The 19,991-nt window shown below is 36.6% G+C and overlaps 1 protein-coding gene across 5 annotated transcripts in view; it reads left to right on the forward strand.

The window, feature by feature from the left end:
* Positions 1–19,991, forward strand: part of AFG1L (AFG1 like ATPase) — a 169,864-nt gene that overhangs the window by 42,090 nt on the left and 107,783 nt on the right. For all 5 annotated transcript variants that reach the window (XR_005654315.1, XM_039869898.1, XM_039869910.1 and 2 more), the window contains 2 exons: positions 1,733–1,956; positions 18,861–18,912. Coding sequence is in view for 4 of the 5 variants with exons in the window: in XM_039869898.1 (XP_039725832.1) it covers positions 1,733–1,956; positions 18,861–18,912 (276 nt within the window). In the remaining variant the exon portion in view is untranslated. The remainder of the gene's footprint in view (positions 1–1,732; positions 1,957–18,860; positions 18,913–19,991) is intronic.

The following is a 19,991-nucleotide window of genomic DNA, read 5'->3' on the forward strand; positions in this document are numbered from 1 at the left end:
TTCTGTACATTATTCATATTTAATATGATCCATTGAGGTAGAGAGGTGGCTTCAGGGACTGCTTTGGAAATGGGGGTGGTATGGGTGTGGGAATAAAAGAGATATGAAGAGGATAGACTTTTTCTCACTTTTCTGTTTAATAAGTTTAGGATTCCATGGAAGGTTTTGTATGTAAAATAGGTGCTGCTGTTAAAATTATGTTTGATGACCACAGTGAGCTGAATTTCAAGCTAATTATTGATAAAACTACATTTAGATTTTTAAAATATTACCTCTGTAGTCGATGAAAGATATTTTAGAAATTGTGGTAGTGGTAAATTTGGGACAGAAGGTGGTCAGAGGGAGGGAGGCTAAGCCAGAGGTAATGAGAGCCCCAGCTGGGGTGATGGGGAGTATGATGGGGAGAGGAGGGAATGGATTTAAAAGTATGTGGATGTAAAATTTAGTAGCACTGATTGGTTGAGAACCTGATTGAGGGTTGGGGAGAGGGGTTGTGGGATGGAGGGGAAGAAAATTAGTATTACTCTTGAGTTTCTTATCTGTTTGACTCCAGAAAATTAAAGGATAGGGTGAAAAAGAGTATTTTCTCTGGTTGTGAGATTCTCAAATCCTCCATCACCAATGGGTATCTAACAATTCAGTTAGATTCTGACACTACCTGAGTTGTAGCATCAGATTTTACAAGTGAAAGGGCTCAATTCCACAAGACTGGCTGCATTTCAAACTCCAGCTGCATATGGTCTACCCAGGCTACCCACACTTCTGTATGGCCAACTACAAATTCAGGGGTTCCCACAACCCGCCCCCCCCACCCCCAGGTTTGATAATTTGCTAGAAATGTCTCACAGAACTCAGAAAAACACTTTATTTATGTTTACCAGTTTATTATAAATGATACAATTCAGTAATAGCCAAATGGAAGAGAAGCACAGGGCAAGGATGGGACTTCCACCTCTCATGGTGCCCTTCCTTCCCAGCACTTTGTGTTCATCAATTCAGAAGCTTTCCAAACCTCGTTGTTTAAAAGCGTTTATAGAGTTTAATCTCCAGCTTCCCCTCTTGTCTCTAGAGGTGGGTGGTGGGGCTGAAAGTTCCAACCCCCTCAACACTTGGTCTTTCTGGGGACCAGTCCTGTTCTGAAGCTATCTTGGGGCCCCACCCTAAGTTACCTCATTGGCATAACTCAGGTGTGATGAGATATCAAGAGATACTCCTATCCCTCAGGAAATTCCAGGGGTTTTACGAGCCTTGTGTTAGGGACATGTGGTAATGTCTGAATGCTGTGTGGTTTTGGATAGAAAATAAAGGGTCAGTAGAAAACCATTTGTGGCTAGTCTCTACGTCTCTGCCTTGGTACTCAAGAACCAGAATTAGGCCTAACTCAAAGAAAGGCACCAGCTCTGCTGTGGGAAAGATCTGATGAACCCAAGTGGCTTATTTAATTCAATGGAGGCAAAGCAGAGACTCTATAGCAGGTTAAGCTTACTATAAGAGGAGTTACAATTAAAGCTTATGGATATGGTTTCTCTTTTATTAAAATGAGATAATTATAAATATATTGTACAAAATTATTTTATATTTTTATAAAAATGATGTTTACTGTAACTACTCAAATATATACATTCATAATTGGTTAAAGGTTTTAATGTGAGAGTTAAGAAACATATGTAGAGTACTATGAAATGTCTTAATTTTAAGAAGTCTAAAATTTTGTATATATTTTTGTTTATAGCCTATACAGTTCAGACACCTGAGAGTATGCCTCCAACTGCGGCTACAGAGGCTTATTTGAAAGCTATGGCTGTTTGCCATGGACCTCTGGATCACTATGACTTTCTGATCAAATCTCATGAGCTAAAGGACGATGAACATCAAAGAAGAGTCATACAGTGTTTGCAGAAATTACATGAGGACCTTAAAGGATACAGTGTAGAGGCAGAAGGCCTTTTTTCAAAGGTGAGGTTTGTGTGGTATTAAAGATTGAACAGTTAAAAGTGTAAGCATTTTATAAAATGGATTAAATGTAGTTGGGTACAGTCATGAAACAACTTGAACATTTCCTACTAGTACCTTTAAATAAGCTCTGTTAGATCCTCATACCTGACTTCTTGATGTTCCACAGTTTTCTTTTACCTCGGAGGGATTCACATTAGGTAATAATTGATGCTGTCCAGTCTGTGCAATTCAAAGCTTTCCCCTTTCTCTTGCTCAGGCGAGGCCCAGGATCAGCAGTAGAGAAGGGGGATGATTTATTCTTCTCCTCTCTCTCCTCCTCCTTTTCCTGTTTGCCTGGCTTCTCTAGGGTCAGAATGAGAGGGATGGAAGATTAGAGAGAAACAACAGTCTTAAGTGACCAGTTAAGGGCCTTTGGTGTGGTAGATGCTGACATGCTAGCTCTTTGTTGAGACACATTGGTGGATCTTCAAGACTGCCCTCAGGATCTCCCCACTGCTTCATTCAGATATCTTATGACTGTAGGGGAATGCCTCATGCCACTGTATTCTCCTGGGACCCCCTTGCTTTTGTACTTGGCCTTCTTGGGTGGGATCCTTTCAGGACAGCTCTAGCCAGGTCACTTTTTATGGTGTCCACTTAGGCCACAAGAAGTATAACATCTTTCTCTAACCCTTGCCCTTGGACTTGTGCAGATAAGAAGCAGGCACCAGTTTCTGTCTTTATCCTATACACTCCCATGATCCTGGGGATACACATCATGTTATTACATGAACTCTTCCATACTCTGCTTTTGTAGCTGCCTGAGGACATCCTCACTTAGGTAAGCATCCACCTGGGGAAGGGGATACCCATCTCATTCTATACTCAGTCCTCATCTCTTTAGATGCTTCTCTTGGGGAATCCATGAACTTGGCATGAGGTTGTATCTAGGGGAAATGCCACAGCATTTCTTACCTGGCTAACAACTTTCTACCTTGATCAGTTCAGTTCCACTTTGATTTTAAGACTGTTTTTGCCGTTTTTTCTTTTTAAGTAATCTCTGCATGGATATGACTAGTGCCTGTCTTCAGAGTATAGGAGAGCTTGTCTCCCTTTGTCCTTGACTTTGAGCTTTTACTGAAATTCTGAGATGACAGGAAAACTCCCATTCCTTATCTCATTATAGAAGTCAGTGACATCAGTGGTGTCATATTCAAATTATGAGGAACATTAATAGTAATAAGAGTTAGAATATGGTTTAATCTAAGAAACTAGTTTTCCTTTAATTGACCAAATCACCTCCCTTCACTTTCATACATGAATATTTGTTTATTATGTCTTTAGAAGAAAAGTACTGTATAATATGTGTTAATAGTACTTTGTTTAAAAACTCTACTGAAAGTAATTTTACTTTTTAAAAAGAATGAGAATATAATTAAATAGTTTTATTTTTATATAAAGAAAAAGGCATTGTGTTAACATCTTTTGGTTCAAAGGAATAGAGATTCATTTAGGTTACAGAAAGAAATGGAGATATAGAATAAGACTACCTATGCAAATAGCAATGAAGGACATTTCCATTACACAGGCAGACCTCAGGAAGCTTGAGCTGGCAGCATTAGTAGCTCTGAAAGCTTTGATGACTTGACAGGCAGTAGTAGCAGGTACCAGATGATTCTCACTCCAGTGCTCTTTTGTTCATGTAATCCCTTTTCTGTTCCTTTTCCCCCATGTCCATTTTCACTTCCAGTCATTCCACTGACTTCTAAATTCTCTCTCTGTATCTGTGGTTTAAACTCTTGAGTAAGAATCCAATAGGCCAACCAACCACTTCATCATCGTTTGGGCAGTGCCTTAATACCGGCTTTTTCAGATGCCACTAGCCAGCATAAAGATTGGATCTCTGCATAAGGTTCCATCTGGGACTCCTGTGAGCATGGCAATTTCCCTCGGAAGTGAGCTGTAATTGTAGTGCCCTCTATGATTGGCCAGTACAGTGCAATAGTTATAGGAAATAATGAATTATCCTTTTTGATGGCTAGCCTTTCCTCTTTCCCCCATATTTCCAAAAGTTTTAGGTGAGTAAAGAACTAAATAGTTTGGAAAATGTAGACTGCTTATGTACTGCATACCTAATTATAGTTTGCAATACAGGTGGCTTTCCAAATAAAATAACAACTTGGTTATGTGTCATAGCCAGGAAACAAGATGTTTTACTTAACTGGAGTTTTTGGTTATCTGAGAGTTAAATTACGCTCGTGAATTTTGTATCTTGTTCCCTTTCTAGTTTTTTCGCTTTGGGAAATATAGTGGTTTTTTTTTTCCCCTCCTCCCCACTCTGCATCATCTCTGGTCTCATCTTACTGTGACTGGTGAACTTCTGTCCACTCAAAAATATTCTTTAATCATTAACTTATCTGATTGCCAATTCAGCAGAGTTCCCCCCACAACCCCCGTTCCCCTTAAAATTACTTTTTGGCAAAATAAAACCCATGAGCCCTCTTCCCCCCAAAATTATTGTTTGGCTCTTCTTAGGGGTGTTTTCTCATGCTTCCACCTTTGATATCTCAATTGGCTATGATGAGTCAAACGCTGGTTTTATTGTATACTTATAATCTTATGGAACTAGGAGATTTGACATGTCCAGTAGTTTCACATGTTTCTAATGGAAGCTTATATTTGTTAAATCCTAATGCATATGTGAGTAAATGTTTAGTTGATAGATCAACATATCTTTGTGGTAGTATTTGTCCTGTAGTTTCTGAAGTTTGTTAAATCTTTAACATTGAAAAAGACTCAATTATCTAATATAATTTGAGTAAAATATCTATAAAAACTTTAGATTTTGAAGATTGTAAAGGTGCCACAGACCTAGTTCGTCTAAAAAATAAACACTGATATGCTGATTGTTGAGAAGGAAAATTGGGCTATTAGGTTTTCTAGTGATAGAACTTTATTTATAGCATTCTTAATTTTGATAAACAGAATTAATGATTTTATGGACATTTGATTTTGTTTTTAATGCAGATGTTTAAATATTCATTATAGTGGACTTATTTTTTTCTCATTGTACTCTTAAGAAATTTTATATAAGGCTAAGCTATAATATTAAAATAAAAGTTACCTTCTTCACAAAATGCCAGAATTATTAATTAATGAGATATAATTGGTGGCAGATTATTTGGCCGCTTTCACCTACCTGTGTAACAAGGTTTTTGCTAATAAAAAATAGAAAAAGTTATGAGCAGATGACCATGCTATATAAGCAACCGACTATGAAGAATGAGCATGTTTGAACCTTTTACTTTTGTTACCAAATAAGACTTACAACCAGGTTAATCTGACACATTTAATGTATGCATAATTGTTATTGTGCTGTGGGGTAATTAGGCATAAATGGTAAGTAGTTCATGTAAATCACTATAATTAGAATTACTTTTACACAGCCAAATCAAGCATTTCTGGAGTCAGGGAGGGAGAGAATTAAATAGTGTGGAGCTACTCTGAAAAATCTGTTTCCATTAATCAGGCTGCCAGGTTTTTTCATCTTTTGGGAGGAGACATTGTGGCCCAAGAGATTTGGGAATTGGGTGGGGAGGCACAAAATTCCTTTTCTTTTTCTCCTGCTCACCACAAAATAATTTTTAGTTTTTCCCTATGAGAAATTATTTCCAACTTCCTTGTACATCTCACCGTATTTTATTTGGACACCTTTCTCACCTCCTGAGAACAATGCACGTAGAAAAGAACTGCCCTGTCTTCAGTCCAGCTAATCCAAGGTCTTGATGCTTTCCTTGTTCTAGCTTCTAGTGGCTGGAGGCTGTGAGTACAATACCTGGAATGTGGGCTGTGGACTTCTCTCTCAGGAGATGTCTGAGGCCTAGTTGTCAGGATCCCTTCAGTTATTTATCCAAGATTTTTTCAGAGAGACCTCCAGGCAGTTTGCTGGTTTTCCCTCAGTTCCTCCCTTCTCCCCTCCAGCTAAGGCAGTGAGCATATTTTTTCCATTTCTCTTAGAATTGGCATTTTCTATAAGTAAAGTAGGTTGAGCAGTGGAAGTTAGGTAAAGCTTCCCTGATTCCTGGAACTTTGTTCTTTAGAAAATCATAAGCAACATTGAGTAAAAAGTAGGCAATATTTATAGCTACAGTTTTATTAAAGACTAGAAATATTTTAAAATGAATTTTTCTTTTTCAAATTTTTATGAAAGTTGAAGCAAAAGCATTGTGTCCTAACCCCAGGAAAGTACCCGCAAGGAAGTGAGATTGGGGTCAAACTACATTGTTTTTTGAAAACCAACACATGCTAAAGACTCATTTAAAATCTGAAATTCGAGAAACAGTGTAGTGGGTCTGCTTCGGACTCCAGAATAATTAGCCAGGGTATTCAATTATATTTTAAGGTTTGTTATAGTTTCAGCAGGCGAAATTATGCTATTAACATAGATGAGAATGTCTTTAATAAATCCCTTAAAATTAATTTAAAGAAAGTGTTACTGTCGGAGCTGATGGGAATTCAGTGTTGCCCATTGTTGGGATTGGGGAGGGAGAGGGATAAAGACAGTGCAGAAGTGTAGTTAGCATTTTCCTCAGTTCTTCCTCACTGACTCAGTGAAGAATTACAGGTCAGTGAGATTTAGAAAAGATTTATTAAAAGTATATTTTAGAAAGACAAAGTATGCACCAAGGCATATGTCCCAGTACTGTAACCACAATAACTAACACAAAAGGTCCAAAAGGACTACAAAGGGGCAAAAAGGGGCAAAAAAGACACAGAAGTAGGAATGTCTGCATTATATTTGGGCTGTGATGGGTGGTTCCAAAGGCATTTCTAGGTGATCGACAAGTAAGGTCATTTTGATTGACACTGGGCTGCTATATGTAACTTTTTGCCTAGTGCACATGTGTGTACCCAGAATGCTACTACCATTGGGTTGTTCTTCGGGCCGACTCTAAGCTGGGCCCCTATTCCTTTGTTCATCCTGTCATTCATATCTGACTAGCTACCTAACAAAAAGGGCTATGCCCCTATTTTATAATATTTAGGATTAGAATTTTATCTGTCATTTTCAACCAGAGCTGACTATTTTGCTTATGGCAGCAGAATTACGTAGGCCATAGGAAGGCATCAGTACCATGGAACCTATCTTGAAATTATAGTGAGGTCTTTGTATCATGAGTCAGCAAGTATTTTCTGTAAAAGACCTCATAGGATATCTCTTTAGGCTTTGGGAGCCGTATGATCTCTGTCACAGCTACTCAGTTCTGTCATTGTAGTTTTAATCAAAGCAGCCCCGGACAATACATAAATAAATGTATTCCAATAAATATATATTTATAAAAACAGGTATCAGTCAGCGTTTGGCCCACAGGCCATAATTTGACCCTACTCTGGATAGACTGCTACCTAATGAGATTTGAGGGCTGTTAGGGGACCATTAATTGTATTCAAGGTTCTGTTTGAACTGTACTTAGTCGAGCTTTCCAATCGAATCTCCCAGTACTTCCCTTTATATATGTCTGCCTGTAGTCAGGTGAACTATTTTATTTGCTGTTCTATTATATAGGCAAACAGAGAAATGGAACAAAACAGAAAATCTAGAAGATATGTGGAAACTTGCTATATGATTGAGTTGGTAATGAAAATCATGGAAAAGATAGACTTATTCAATAAATAGAGATGAGACAATTAATTATCTATGTTGAAAATAAAATAAAATTAAGTACCTACCTCTCTAAACAGAAAATAAATCCTATACTATTAATGTTCTAAATTTAAAGTAAAGCTTTAAAATTTCTTGAAGAAAATATAGAAGGATATAAGTACATGGGAAAAGATAGCGTTTCTTATTCAAGATATAACAGCGTGAATTATAAAAGTAAAGATGGATACATTTAACTATACTAAAATTTAAAACTCTAGTCAAGAGAAAGCACCATAGAAAAAGTGAAAAGGTACACCACAGACTGCAGACTGGGAGAAAATTTGTATTAAAAATAATTGACTATATATAGATTGCTACCTAGAATATATAAAAACTTCTACCAAATAATAGAAAAAAAATTAAGCAAACCAGTAGAAAAATGGGCAAAGAGTCTGTTTTGGAGGGATAACAGCAGATACCACAAAAATGGATAAATAAATCAAAATGTATTTCTAAAATGGAATGTCGCATAGCATAGGGATGATAAACTTCAAAATCAGGATTGTTAACTTTGCAGAAGAAAGGCACTAAGGGGGTTTCAATTGTACCTAATATTTTATTACTTAAATGTTGGAATAAATATGTCAAAATGTAAAGATTTGATAGAGCTTGGTGGTAGGTAACCAGGTGTTCCAATATTTTCTCCAAGTTAGCCTGTTTATAATATTCCATAGTAAAAATATTTTTTAGTGTAATTATGAGATATTTCAGCAGGTTAGTTTTTTTTATCATGTTGAGGAAAATGCAACATTTTTGATAATATAATTTTAGACTCTACTAGTCAGCATTTCCCTCTTACAAATAGACTGAGGAAAGGGAATTATTAGCACAGTGCTCAGAAAGGCAGACATAGGAAATATCTTAAAGATTTTAGCAATGGAATTTTTTTCCTTTTTCTGAAGTTTCATAAGCTGAATTTTCTTGGCCTTAAATCTTTTTCGTGAATGCTAGATGTTTCTGAGTTCTATGTATGATGTGTAGTTATGTCTCCATATAATATTGGATTTAATCTTATCTCATATATGGTAATGTTTTGTCTTCTCTAGGTAATGTGCTCATTTCATGTACTGGGATAATTAGCCAGTATCTTCTTGTCGTCTAAAGGAGAATTAATACATCCCCAGAGAGGGTACTGGGCAAAGCAGCTCCATTGTGTAGCAGGGAAAAGTAAATGATTTTTAGATTTCTGGAAACATCTATCATGCTTAGCTAGGAAATGTATTTCTTCACTTACCAAGGACCCTGAGTTATTATACATAAATTCATTTCAACCAAAAGAGAGTTTGGTCTCACTGTGTGCTAGGCTCCATGCTGGAAGCCAAGGATACAGATGTGAATATATTTATTTTTACATTTGTCTTATAATTAAAATAAATTAAAATAAGATACTGCTCTTGGCATATAGAATGGCTTTGACATTTCAAATGTGTCTAATTTCTGATCTCTCATGGAATAGTTTCAGTATTACATAAATTCAGTATTATACCTGTAATAATGGACCATTAATTAGATTAAATGTACTGTTTACTATCTAGGGAGAATAATAAAATGTAAATAATGCACTCAATAAGATTAAAATTTAAATAAACTTTATAGAACTCTTCTGAGAATTATTATATAAAGCTTTCATTTGTGTAAAGGATATAACTTAAGTAATAGTTTTTGAAACTACTGAGAATTGAAAATTACTTTGAAGAGAGACAAAAATGTCTCAAGTTTTTGGTCAGGTTCAGGATGTTCAGTAGTAGGTTTGTGTGAATATTGAATCAACTCTAATGATAATTCTCTGTTATTTTCAGGATATGGGGATGGTAGTGGAAAATTCAGCCCATAGAGAGAAAATCAGGAAAACCTCTTGGTGGATGGTCAGTAGGCTAGAAAAATCTCTTGGCAGAAAGTATTTAGGGAGTAGGAAAACAGATCTTTGTTTTAAGAACTGTCCACTTGGATCCACCGGCAACAGGATTTTGGTTTGGAAGAAGAATTAGGGAGGAAAACATGGTAGCAAGAGTGAGAATCTGAGTAGAGGAGAGTGAAAAAGGCTCTTTTCAGATGGCATTGTTGTATTTGGAAAAGCCGTGGCATATAATAGGTTTTATGTTCTGGTGGTTTCATTCTTCTCATGAAGTCACTAGTCAATTAACCTAGTTCTGAATTGTGTAGATTTTCCTTCTTTTCAGTTATGATTCCATAAATCTATTTAAGCTTGAAGTTAAGAGATGTCTCTAGTGAACTCACCAGTTGCCTTTACAGTTACTGTTCTTGAAGATTCTCTAGGAAGGCATCTTTTCAGTTATCCTTCATCACTGAAGTCACAAAATAATTCTCTGCTGATTCTGAAGGTAGTTGTCCTGGTGGCTGTTAGCCTGTTTATGTGTCTGTGTGAGAGTGTAGGTTCCTATGTCTATTTGCCTCTCTGAGGCTGTGTTTGTGGTCTCATTCTCTCTTTAGTGTCATTTCTTTGTTAATCCAGACGAAGCCTGGAAGGCCACTTGAATTCTTCAAATTCAGAACCTCAACCAGGTTCAGACCAGTGGGTACTTTCCACATTTTTCTTTTGATGAACTCTGCATTGGTTTGAGTATTATGCTTATGTCCTGGACATCCAGTGGTGGATTGCAGTAGATCACACCTAGCATAGCTTTACCTAAGCTGGTCCAGAATCAGATTATCAGGAGTAAGTGAACATGGAAGGATTCGCTGAAGAAATTGTCTCCTGACATTTGTCTCCCAGTGGCACATACAGGCACTTATACATGCTTGTTGCTTGAATGCATGAGACATTAAAAAGTAATTTGCACCTTCAAATTCTGTTATAATCAGAAGGCAAGCCATTTCTTAAGCTGGTTGATTTAGAGGTTTAAGCTCACACACACACACACACACACACACACACAATAACACCCTGCAAGTTATTTAGATACTTAAATAGGCTTAATTATACTAGTAAACTGAACAAATTAGTGTATTTTAGGTTAAGAGGGTTCTCTTGCAAATCTGCTGAAGGTATTTAAAAAAAGATTTTATTTATAGAGAATTTATGGGTACTAACATACAGTTCAGTTTTTAGTTTTATAAGATCTTAGAAACCTGAATGATACACATTTTTATCAAAAAGTAGTCTATATTGAGGATGATATATGCTAATTTTTAAAAGATGTAATTATGCTCAGCATTCCAGCTGGAATCATTGTCTCTGATTCTGTCATTTTGGGAGATAATGGAATGGTGGGGAGAGTGGGGAGAAACAGGAAAAGTAGTATTCCTGCATTTTAAACAAATTGAAAATAACTCTTTTTATTTTAACAGGACCACCCCTGTTATCTATTTGTCCTAATGGAAATCCTGCCAGAGTAGCAGGTGGAGGACATGCTATTTTAATTTATAACTTTAATGAGGATTATTTTTTAACACTAGAATTTTAATATAAGGAACAAAGGATAACATTACAATGATTCAATCAAAATATTTGGAATAATGGATGGCAAATGTTTACTCTGCAACAGTTAAAAGAATAGTTTGGCTAACCATTTTGAAAGCAGTTGTCTAAAATGCAAATATGCAGATACTTTTGGAATGATTTTAGATTGAATTCAAAAGTAAAAGTAATATGATAATTAGTCACCTTATCAAAATCTTTTTTATTTTTTTTCCTCAACTTTTTATTTTGAAAAATTTCAACAGTACACTTAAATCCACTAAGGGTTAATTTAACATTTTGCCACATTGGTGTTCTTCTTTTCTCTATTTTTTCTTTAATCATCTGAAGGTAAGTTACAGCAATATAACACTTAACTCCTAAAAACATCACTACCTATTTCCTAACAAAGATATTTTCCTGCATAACTATGTTACCATTATCACACACAAGAAAGTTAGCAGTGATGTAATACTTTTATCACATAATATAATACTTTTATAGGGTTTCTTGATTTAGCAAATAAAAATACAGGATGTCCGGTTAAACTTGAATTTCAGATGAATAATGAATAGTATTTTACTATGCATATGTCCCATGTGATATTTGGGACATACGTATACTAAACGATTATTTGATGTTAATCAGAAATTCAGATTTAACTGGGCATCCTGTATTTTATCTGGCAACCCTAAATATGAAGCCCACAAATTTCTTCAGATTTTCCCAAATGTTCTTTCTTTAAAAAACAGTTATTTCGTTAAAGAACATGTGTATATGTGTTTGGACCCAGGATCCATAGTTTAGGTCCTAAGCTCTCCCCTGAAACCATCATCTTGTTGTGGAGGATAGAGCTGGAAGTGGGGTCATTCTCACCTAAAGGGCATCGCTGCTGCACAGTTGTGGAAAAGTGGAATCGAATGGAGACTAGGGAGGAAATTATAGTTGTGTTTAAAGATAACTTCGCAAGAGAAGACATGCATTTGAGGTATTTTTTTTCTAACAGTATGGTGTTTGCACTGAACCCCCCCATATATCACCAGGTCTCTTTTTGTGATATATTTGATGGACCTCTGACTGAAGTTGCAGTGGCCATGGAAAGACCTCTTATTCTAATGCACTAAGAATCCTATGGTCCTCAGACTAGGTCACCATCACTTCAAGACATTTATCAAGCCCCTGTTGATGCGTGGCAGTGGCTAAAGTAATAAATATTAAGAAGGCTGATGTATTTTAGGATGAATAGCTGTTTGAAAATATCCAAATTAATGCCAGGATTAACTCAAAGCATGTGGTCCAATAAAATTTTTCTAGTTGCCAACTTCAAACTATATTTGTTCTATTTTTCAGGCTTTTGTTAATACATTTACAATAAATAACTGGTATTGTTGTTAGGGAAGAACAGTCAACTAGCAAATGAGTTATAAATCTGAGGCAGGGAACTTGACAAAAGCCTAGTGCAGGAATGAGGGGAAGAGATTTTTATGACAATAATACATCTCTCATCCTTTTGTTTCTGTGTGTAGTCTATATACAAATTTCATGATTTCCTTTAAGTTTGTCTCAGAAATCTACATATTTGTTATTTCTTAACCATCACCTGTAATTCATTAGGGCGTTGAATCGACATTGATTTTTGAGTGTCTGCTCTGTGTTCTGTGGATACTAATGTGATTAATTCCCTGTCCCTACCTGAAGAGATCCTGTTCTGGGTTAGAGTTCAAACTTTAATAGGAAATTTAGAGTTTAAAAATCTTTGGAAACTTTGAAAGATGTGTTCTTTGTGGTCTGTTGGCTCCATCAAGTAGGCCAGAGGATGCTCTGATACAGTGGAACTCGATGAACCTGATTTTGGTCTGAGAAGAGGCTCGTGGTCTTTTGCCTAGGCGTTAGCAGCCTGTCTTCTTGGGGTGCTGCTGCGGTGTTGGAGGGGGATAGGAGTGGTTGTGTGTGACTATTCTATATATAGATGTCCACTCCCCCCTGCCTTGCTCCACTTTTTTGCTGTACAGGACTCTTTGTTCTCAGGACTTTCAACCTCTCTAGTGCTTGTCCTCAGGGCACTTTTCTCCAGGGCCACTCTGCGATCTGCCTTTCCTACCCAGCTTTCCCGGTTAACCTTTCTTTGTCATGTTCTTTCTTCCAAAGTTTGTTAAACACTCTAGTCAGTTGATGTCTCCTCTCCAGTCCTATCCTCTTTGTACCTAATTCCTTTTTTATTCTTTTATTCTTCCTGTGCTATGGCTCATGGGTCCTCTGGCAGAAGCATATCTGCTCTTCTCTAGATCATCCTTTTTAATGAGAAAACCCACATATACTTGGTAACAAATTAAAACAGTGTAAAGGAGTACGCAATTAAAATTAAGTCCCTCTTACCACCTCCATTCCCTTTCCAGATGCATTCATTGTTGACAGTTTCTTTGTGGAGCCCTCCAGAAAACTTCATTTCATTTTTATATAGTGGGACCACAGGATACACACCGGTCTGTACTTTTTTAATTTAACACTATATCCAGGCGATATGAGTGTCCCACAATTCAATAGCTATTAACGGTGGTATAGTACTCTATCATATGAATATACTAATATGTCTGTGTACATGTATGGGTGCTCCTGTGGGATAAATTTCTAGAAAAGGAATTGTTCAATTAAAGGGTATATATACTTTACATTCTGATAGACAATGCCAAATTGCCTCAAAAAGACTATAGCAATTCATATTCTTATCCATTTATAAGCCTGCCTGTCTCCCTGCACCTTTGATAATACTGTATACTCTCAGGCTTTTAGATTTTTGTCATGACAGGATTTCATTGTTATTTTAAATCACACCTCTTTTATTGTGTATGAAATTAAGTATTCTTTCATATGTTTAATCTTTTTGTATTTTTCTTATCAATTTATAAAAGGTCTTTGTTTATTAAGGAAGTAAGTCCTCATCTGTAATAAATGTTGCAGGGTTTTTTTGCAGTTTGTCTTTTTACCTTAACATTTTTTTCCCCAAACAGAAATGTTTGCCTCCACTGCTTTTAATGTATCTTTTCCATTATGGTTTTTGGGTTTATGTTTTGCTCGTAAGACATTACATTTCAAGACTGTAAAAAATAAATTCACAGGAAGACATTTATAAAGATGTTGATGGAAGGCTCACAAGATAAGTGAAAAATTTAATTTAATAGACTAGGGTTCCTGAGAAGGTTGGCAGGAGTGGTAGGGGGTGGAGAGTACTGAGACACATAAATTGATAGAGAGTTGCACTGGAAGAGGAATCATCTTCATTTGTCATGGGTGGGGAAAGGATAGGTGCAGATGTGGGTAGGATTGCAGTTTCATATAGGAAGTTGAAGGTGTTCCAACCCAATGCCTTCTCTGTATGAAGAAGTAGGAGACATCTGCTGAAAGTAATGGAGGAAGTGTAGTTTAGCTTGAAGGGAGCTGAGAAGATTCTAGAGCATCAGTGCAGAGACAGAATGAAGTAACCAGGGCAACAGAATTATTGACAATATGGAGTGACTGGTGAGAGGGTACATTCTGCAGGGCTTTCAGACTTTTTTCAGCAATCTTCAGAAGTCTGGGTACACATGACAGGAAGGTCAATATCTTAGTATGAGATTTTTCTATTTTTAGCTATCCTTCCATCATTTATTTCTAATTTTATTACATTATGGTTGGAGTACACTGATTCCTTAAAATTTATTGAGATTTCCTTTATGGCTTAAGCATATGGACTATATTTGAAATTGTGCGCCATGTTCTTGAATGTATTCTCGATTTGTTTGGTATAGAGTTTTAGTTATGAAATATCTGGAGTGTACATTAGTGCTGTTCAGATCTTTAAGAAGGGTATGTCAAAGGGTGAATGCTTCTTTATTCATAGTCCATAGGCTTGAATGGAAACGGGTATCAGTAAGCACATGAAGTGTGCAGTCTTTATCGTGAGTGAGTGGGTCTCGTGATTAGGCATGCAGAAGTGGGCAGCGAGCCCACTTGATAGATAAGAAAATAGTGGGTTGTAGAGTTGATGTGGCTCACCCAGAGTCACACAGCTAATAAGTAGTAGAACAAGAATTTGTACCAGGTCTTTTGGGTTCAACTGTAGTACTCTTCCGCTGTATCCTTTATGCTTAACAGGTGGGTGGTAAGTTACCACTATCTTCTGACATCCTCCTTTTTTAGCATCTGCACAATCTACAATGCAGTGAAACTGGAGTCATCAAAAACCCATTAGAGAAGGTGTCATCATCCTCTTTTACAAATTTCCTGAGATACAAGTACCATGACAAATCTTACACTGGTTGCTAGAGAAATTAATTCACAATCATATTTCCAAGTCTTTGTCTTATGTTTGTTTTTTGCATTTTAGGTGTTGGGCACATATCAGAGTCTTGGCAGGAAACAGTTCACAACAAATGTTTCAAATAAGAACTTAATCAAGAGACCACTTAGAGAGTCATGGGGCAGGGCAGGCCTAGGGCAGCAAATAAGGCTTAGAGAGGGGAAGGAGGAGCCTGGAGAGAACTGGAGCTGTGGCATGAGGACCTGATGGTCCTGGAGGGATGCAGCTCTGCCAGAGACACAGCACCAAAGCAGGGAGTAGTAGGAGAGAATGACCCGGATTGCCCTCCATCCCCTCCCTTCTATCTCCTTCAGGTAGTGCCTCCTAGGGGCTGAACTCAGCCAGCATCCAGCCAGCAAGCCAGCCAGCATCCTGGGGTCCAGGGCAAGGAGGAGGAGGCATCTCAGGGAGGGGAGCTCTTGGAGAAGAATACCAGCACCGAGGACCCATGCCAGGGAGGAGTTCTCTGAGACATAAGAAAAAATTACAGGAAATTAAGAAAGGAAATTTAATGGAACCGAAAAATAGGGTAAATTGTGAGGAAATGTAAATTAAGAGCATGTAAATGATGTGGGTTCCTGTGTAAGTTAGTCATTTAGAAAAAATGCATGAAACTAACTTTCCTTGAATTCACTACGAATAAAGAATTTTAAAATTTCTTAAGGACCTGTTCTACAGCTTTCTAAATAGTCTTACTGTTCTCTATTTAATCTTCTGATTATCTCTTTAAAATATGGATTTTCAAATCCCTTGAAATAATTTCAGTAATTCTTGGAAGACTGAAATTTTGTTAGGAGAAAATTGGTTTGCCTCTGCAAGTGAAAATACTTGAGAATATATATTGTTTAGATAGATGATATTTAACATCATCAGAGGACTATCTGTTTATCAATTTCTTTATAGCAAAAAAAGTAAAAAAAGTTAGAGTAAAATATTCATCTTAAACAGTATTTATGTCATACCAAGTGTCTGTGATCTCAGATGTTGGAGGATCTTCTCCTTTAGTACTCTCTAACAGTATTTCTTTATCATCTTCTAAATATTACTATAAAATACAATATAATATAATATGAATTATATATGTTATAATGTAATACAATATTTGTCAAAGTGCTCTTTCAAAAATAAATTATGTTTGAGTGAGTAAAATATAAGAGGACCCTGAGTGCCTTTTTTTTTTTTTTTGCAGCATTGGGTTCTCTGTCATCTTTTATCCTCATCTTTGTTAATTTTTTTTTGACTTGAACTCTATTTATTCTGCATATATTGATTACATCATGTGAACAGTACTAGAGTAAGCCCTAGACTATTTACGCAAAATGTGTTGTGAAGAATTATGAATTGCTGTGACACTGCCAGTTACCTAATAAAGAATGTTGCTTTTGGAAGATTTCTAATATGTAGGACATACTTAGAGTTTATTAGGTTGCATGTAAGTTTTCCAATTCAAAGCTGTTCTAAAATTGTTTAAGAGCGTAATACCTTTTTAATACAAGAATGGTTCATATACAATATTAAAACAAGACAAATTAAGAGGTGTTGGCAGGAGTGGAATCTGTTTTCGGCTGGGATCTAAGAGTAGATGGAAAACTAATGTGCAGAGGGACACAGGGAAGGCACCCATCGGGTACCATCAAAGCAAAGTGCATCCTTCTGTCTACACCATGGTGAAGGTTCTTCTGGAAGAAGCATACTGGAGTCAGGGGCTGGATTTTGTAGAGAAAGCTAAGAGGAACAGAAAAGCAAGAGAGATTTCTAAGGCAGGTTGGAGTGTATCCACATATTAAAAAGCAAAAGCATTATGTACTAGATACTGAAGTCTAGCTTTTGACAGTGTTCTCTGCCAAAATATTGACTACTCTGGTTGGCGCTAAGTGCCATAATCTTTCTGCATTTACCCTCTGAATCCTCTGTTCTGGCTTACCTTGGTTGTTGCACAGGTGTCTTAAGAACTGCTGCAGAGTTTGAAAGTTTTTCTTCTAATTTTTTTTTCAAAATTCAAGATGATTATTTGGGTTGATAATAATATTGGGTAAAGAGAATTTCCCTTTCGTTTTTTTCCCTGGAGCCCTCTATCCTCCTGTTTCTGAACTTGATTTCTTTCTTGACTCGCTGCGCAGCTGCAGTCCCGGAGTAACCCTCCATCTTATCGGGGCTTCCTTCCCTGGATCCTTTGTGTTTTGTGGAACCTGGGTGTTCCTCTTTCTGTTGCGGAGGTTTTTTGAAACCCTGTTTGTATGGAATGCCAATTTTCCTGTTTTCACACTCGGTGGCTAGATCAGATAGATTAAATAGGAAATCATTATCCCTCAAATTTCATTCAAGTCTTTATCTGTTGTTTGTGACCTGTTCAACCCTGCCCCCACTGCCACCTCTTTCTATCTCTGGCGTCTGAAATTTCAGGATTGTGACTTGCTATGGATCTTATTTCTCTCATTATGTTGGATACTTAGTCTGTTATTCCAACCTAGACTTCAAGTCCTTCAGTTCGAGAAAAATCTTTGCCTTATTATTATTTTTTTTTTCTGTTTTCTCTTTCTGGAATTCCTTTTTGTCAGATGCTGGACTTCCTGAATTAATCTTGTAATTTTCTTATATTTTTCATTGTTTATTGTTGCTGGTTATGTGTTGTCTTTTTGGAGCATTTCCTCAAGCTTCTAATCCTTTTTCAGAAATTTTATTTCTGCTACCATATTTTAAATTTCAGAGTGCTCTCTCGTTCTTGATGTTCTTTTTTTTTTTAATTGCATTTTGTTCTTTATACTTTTAATAGCTTCTCTTATTTTTCCTAGCATATTAATTATATTGTTTACAGTTTTATTTCTGAAGATTCCTTTTGCTCTCTCTGTTTTGTCTCTGTTTCCTGTTTTTTTCTCCCTGTATATTTACTCTGGTTTCCAACTTTCCTCTTGGAAGATTTTTCCCCCCAAATCTGTTGATTCTTGGCTGTCAATTTGTTTTAGTATCTTTTCAAATATTAATAAGCTGATTCAAAGGCCCATCTCAGGTTCGTTGACTGGTGTGCTTTTCTATAAGGTGAGCTGGTAGGGAATCAGCTCTTTCTGTGGAAGAAACCCATACATAAGTAAGTGCCTTTGGGCATTTTTTTTTTTTTCCTGTAGACCGTTCAGTTTCTCCAGAAAAATTCTTCTACTCTATTGCTTAATTAGAATGAGCTAGGCTGCCATTGTTTGGGGAACCAGTTTGGGAAAAGAGGAAGATTACATGGTTAGCAGATGGTGTAGCCAAGGGGATGGAGACTTAAGTTGTGTGGCTTAGGAGCTCTTGCCTCCTGTGTTGAAACCTAAGTTGGGCTTCCCAGCCTTTTACTTCAAGTTTTTTGTATTTACTGTGTACAGTAGCCCCTTTTAGTCCTGTATATATTATAGAACAGTTAGGAAACACTATGTATATGATGATGTAATTATTTCCGTGTTAGAGATTCATAATTTGTTCTTAATTTGCAGCTTTTTTCAAGGAGCAAACCTCCAAAGGGCCTGTATGTTTATGGAGATGTTGGTAAGTGTGTTAAAACAAATATAAGGTGGTACAAACAGAAAGTTTCCCAGCTTTCGCTAAGGGATAACTTCCATATCCATCTTTCAATCCACTACCAGCAAGAGAATAGGATGAGGTGAGGTAAAATAAGGGGAGGGGAGGGGAGGGGAGGGTGGTTATATTCATTTGCTCTTTTACTTCTCATAGGGTGTGCCTGTAGTTTAAGGCAGTATTAGTTAACATGTTAGGGTGCAAACATTATTTACTGTATAAAGTGAGTTGATCTTGGGGAAGGAAATCATCTCTAGATAGGTTATTAGATCATTTAGAATCTTGTTGCCTAATGCTGTTTGACTCAGCTTAATACCTTATTTTAAAAAGCTGTCCTTTTTCACTTTAATTTCCACTAATGTTTCTACTCACAATCTAAGCCCTTACCCTCAATTTAGTTATTAGTGGGTACTCTTAATGCAAGAGTGGTAACAGTTCCTTGGTCTCCCATTTCTATATGTTGGGCACAAAGATTCACATTCTTTGAAACTTTCTGAGCTGTTGCTTACTTTCTAGATTTTCCTAAATAAATGAATGTCTTTCTTCTTCCCTGACCTCATTCTTGCCAAAATTGTCTGTTTTCTGCTTTTGATTTCCAAATCTAATCTTCTAGTCCTAAACCTCTCCCCGGTTATCCACATTCACTGATGTCATGAAGGTGGCTGCTCTTACTTTACCTGGTCTTATTACTTGCCAATCATTTCTTATATTAGCATACTCAAAACTCACATTTACATGTAATGAGATTGATTTTGGTCCTAGACTAATAAACAAGTTCCAAGCTCCCCTATAGCCATAACAAATTTGCATTATGAGGGAGTGGTGACAGAAGTTATTAGTAATATTTTTAGGACAAGAAATAAAATAGGAGTTGAATAAGTAGTTATAGTGCCTTAAACATAAAACTTTAAGCGTTTATCTTCTCATCTTTAAGAAGAGGGCCCTCCCTCTTTTTCTGATTTGTTCACGAATGCCACTAAATTCCTGTTTTACATTTACAGATTTAGCAAACCTAATAAAAAGAGAATTGTTTAGTTTATAAAAGTGAA

The sequence above is a fragment of the Pteropus medius genome, unplaced genomic scaffold (assembly GCF_902729225.1).
Source record: "Pteropus medius unplaced genomic scaffold, Ma_sr-lr_union100, whole genome shotgun sequence".
NCBI classification, from domain to species: domain Eukaryota; kingdom Metazoa; phylum Chordata; class Mammalia; order Chiroptera; family Pteropodidae; genus Pteropus; species Pteropus medius.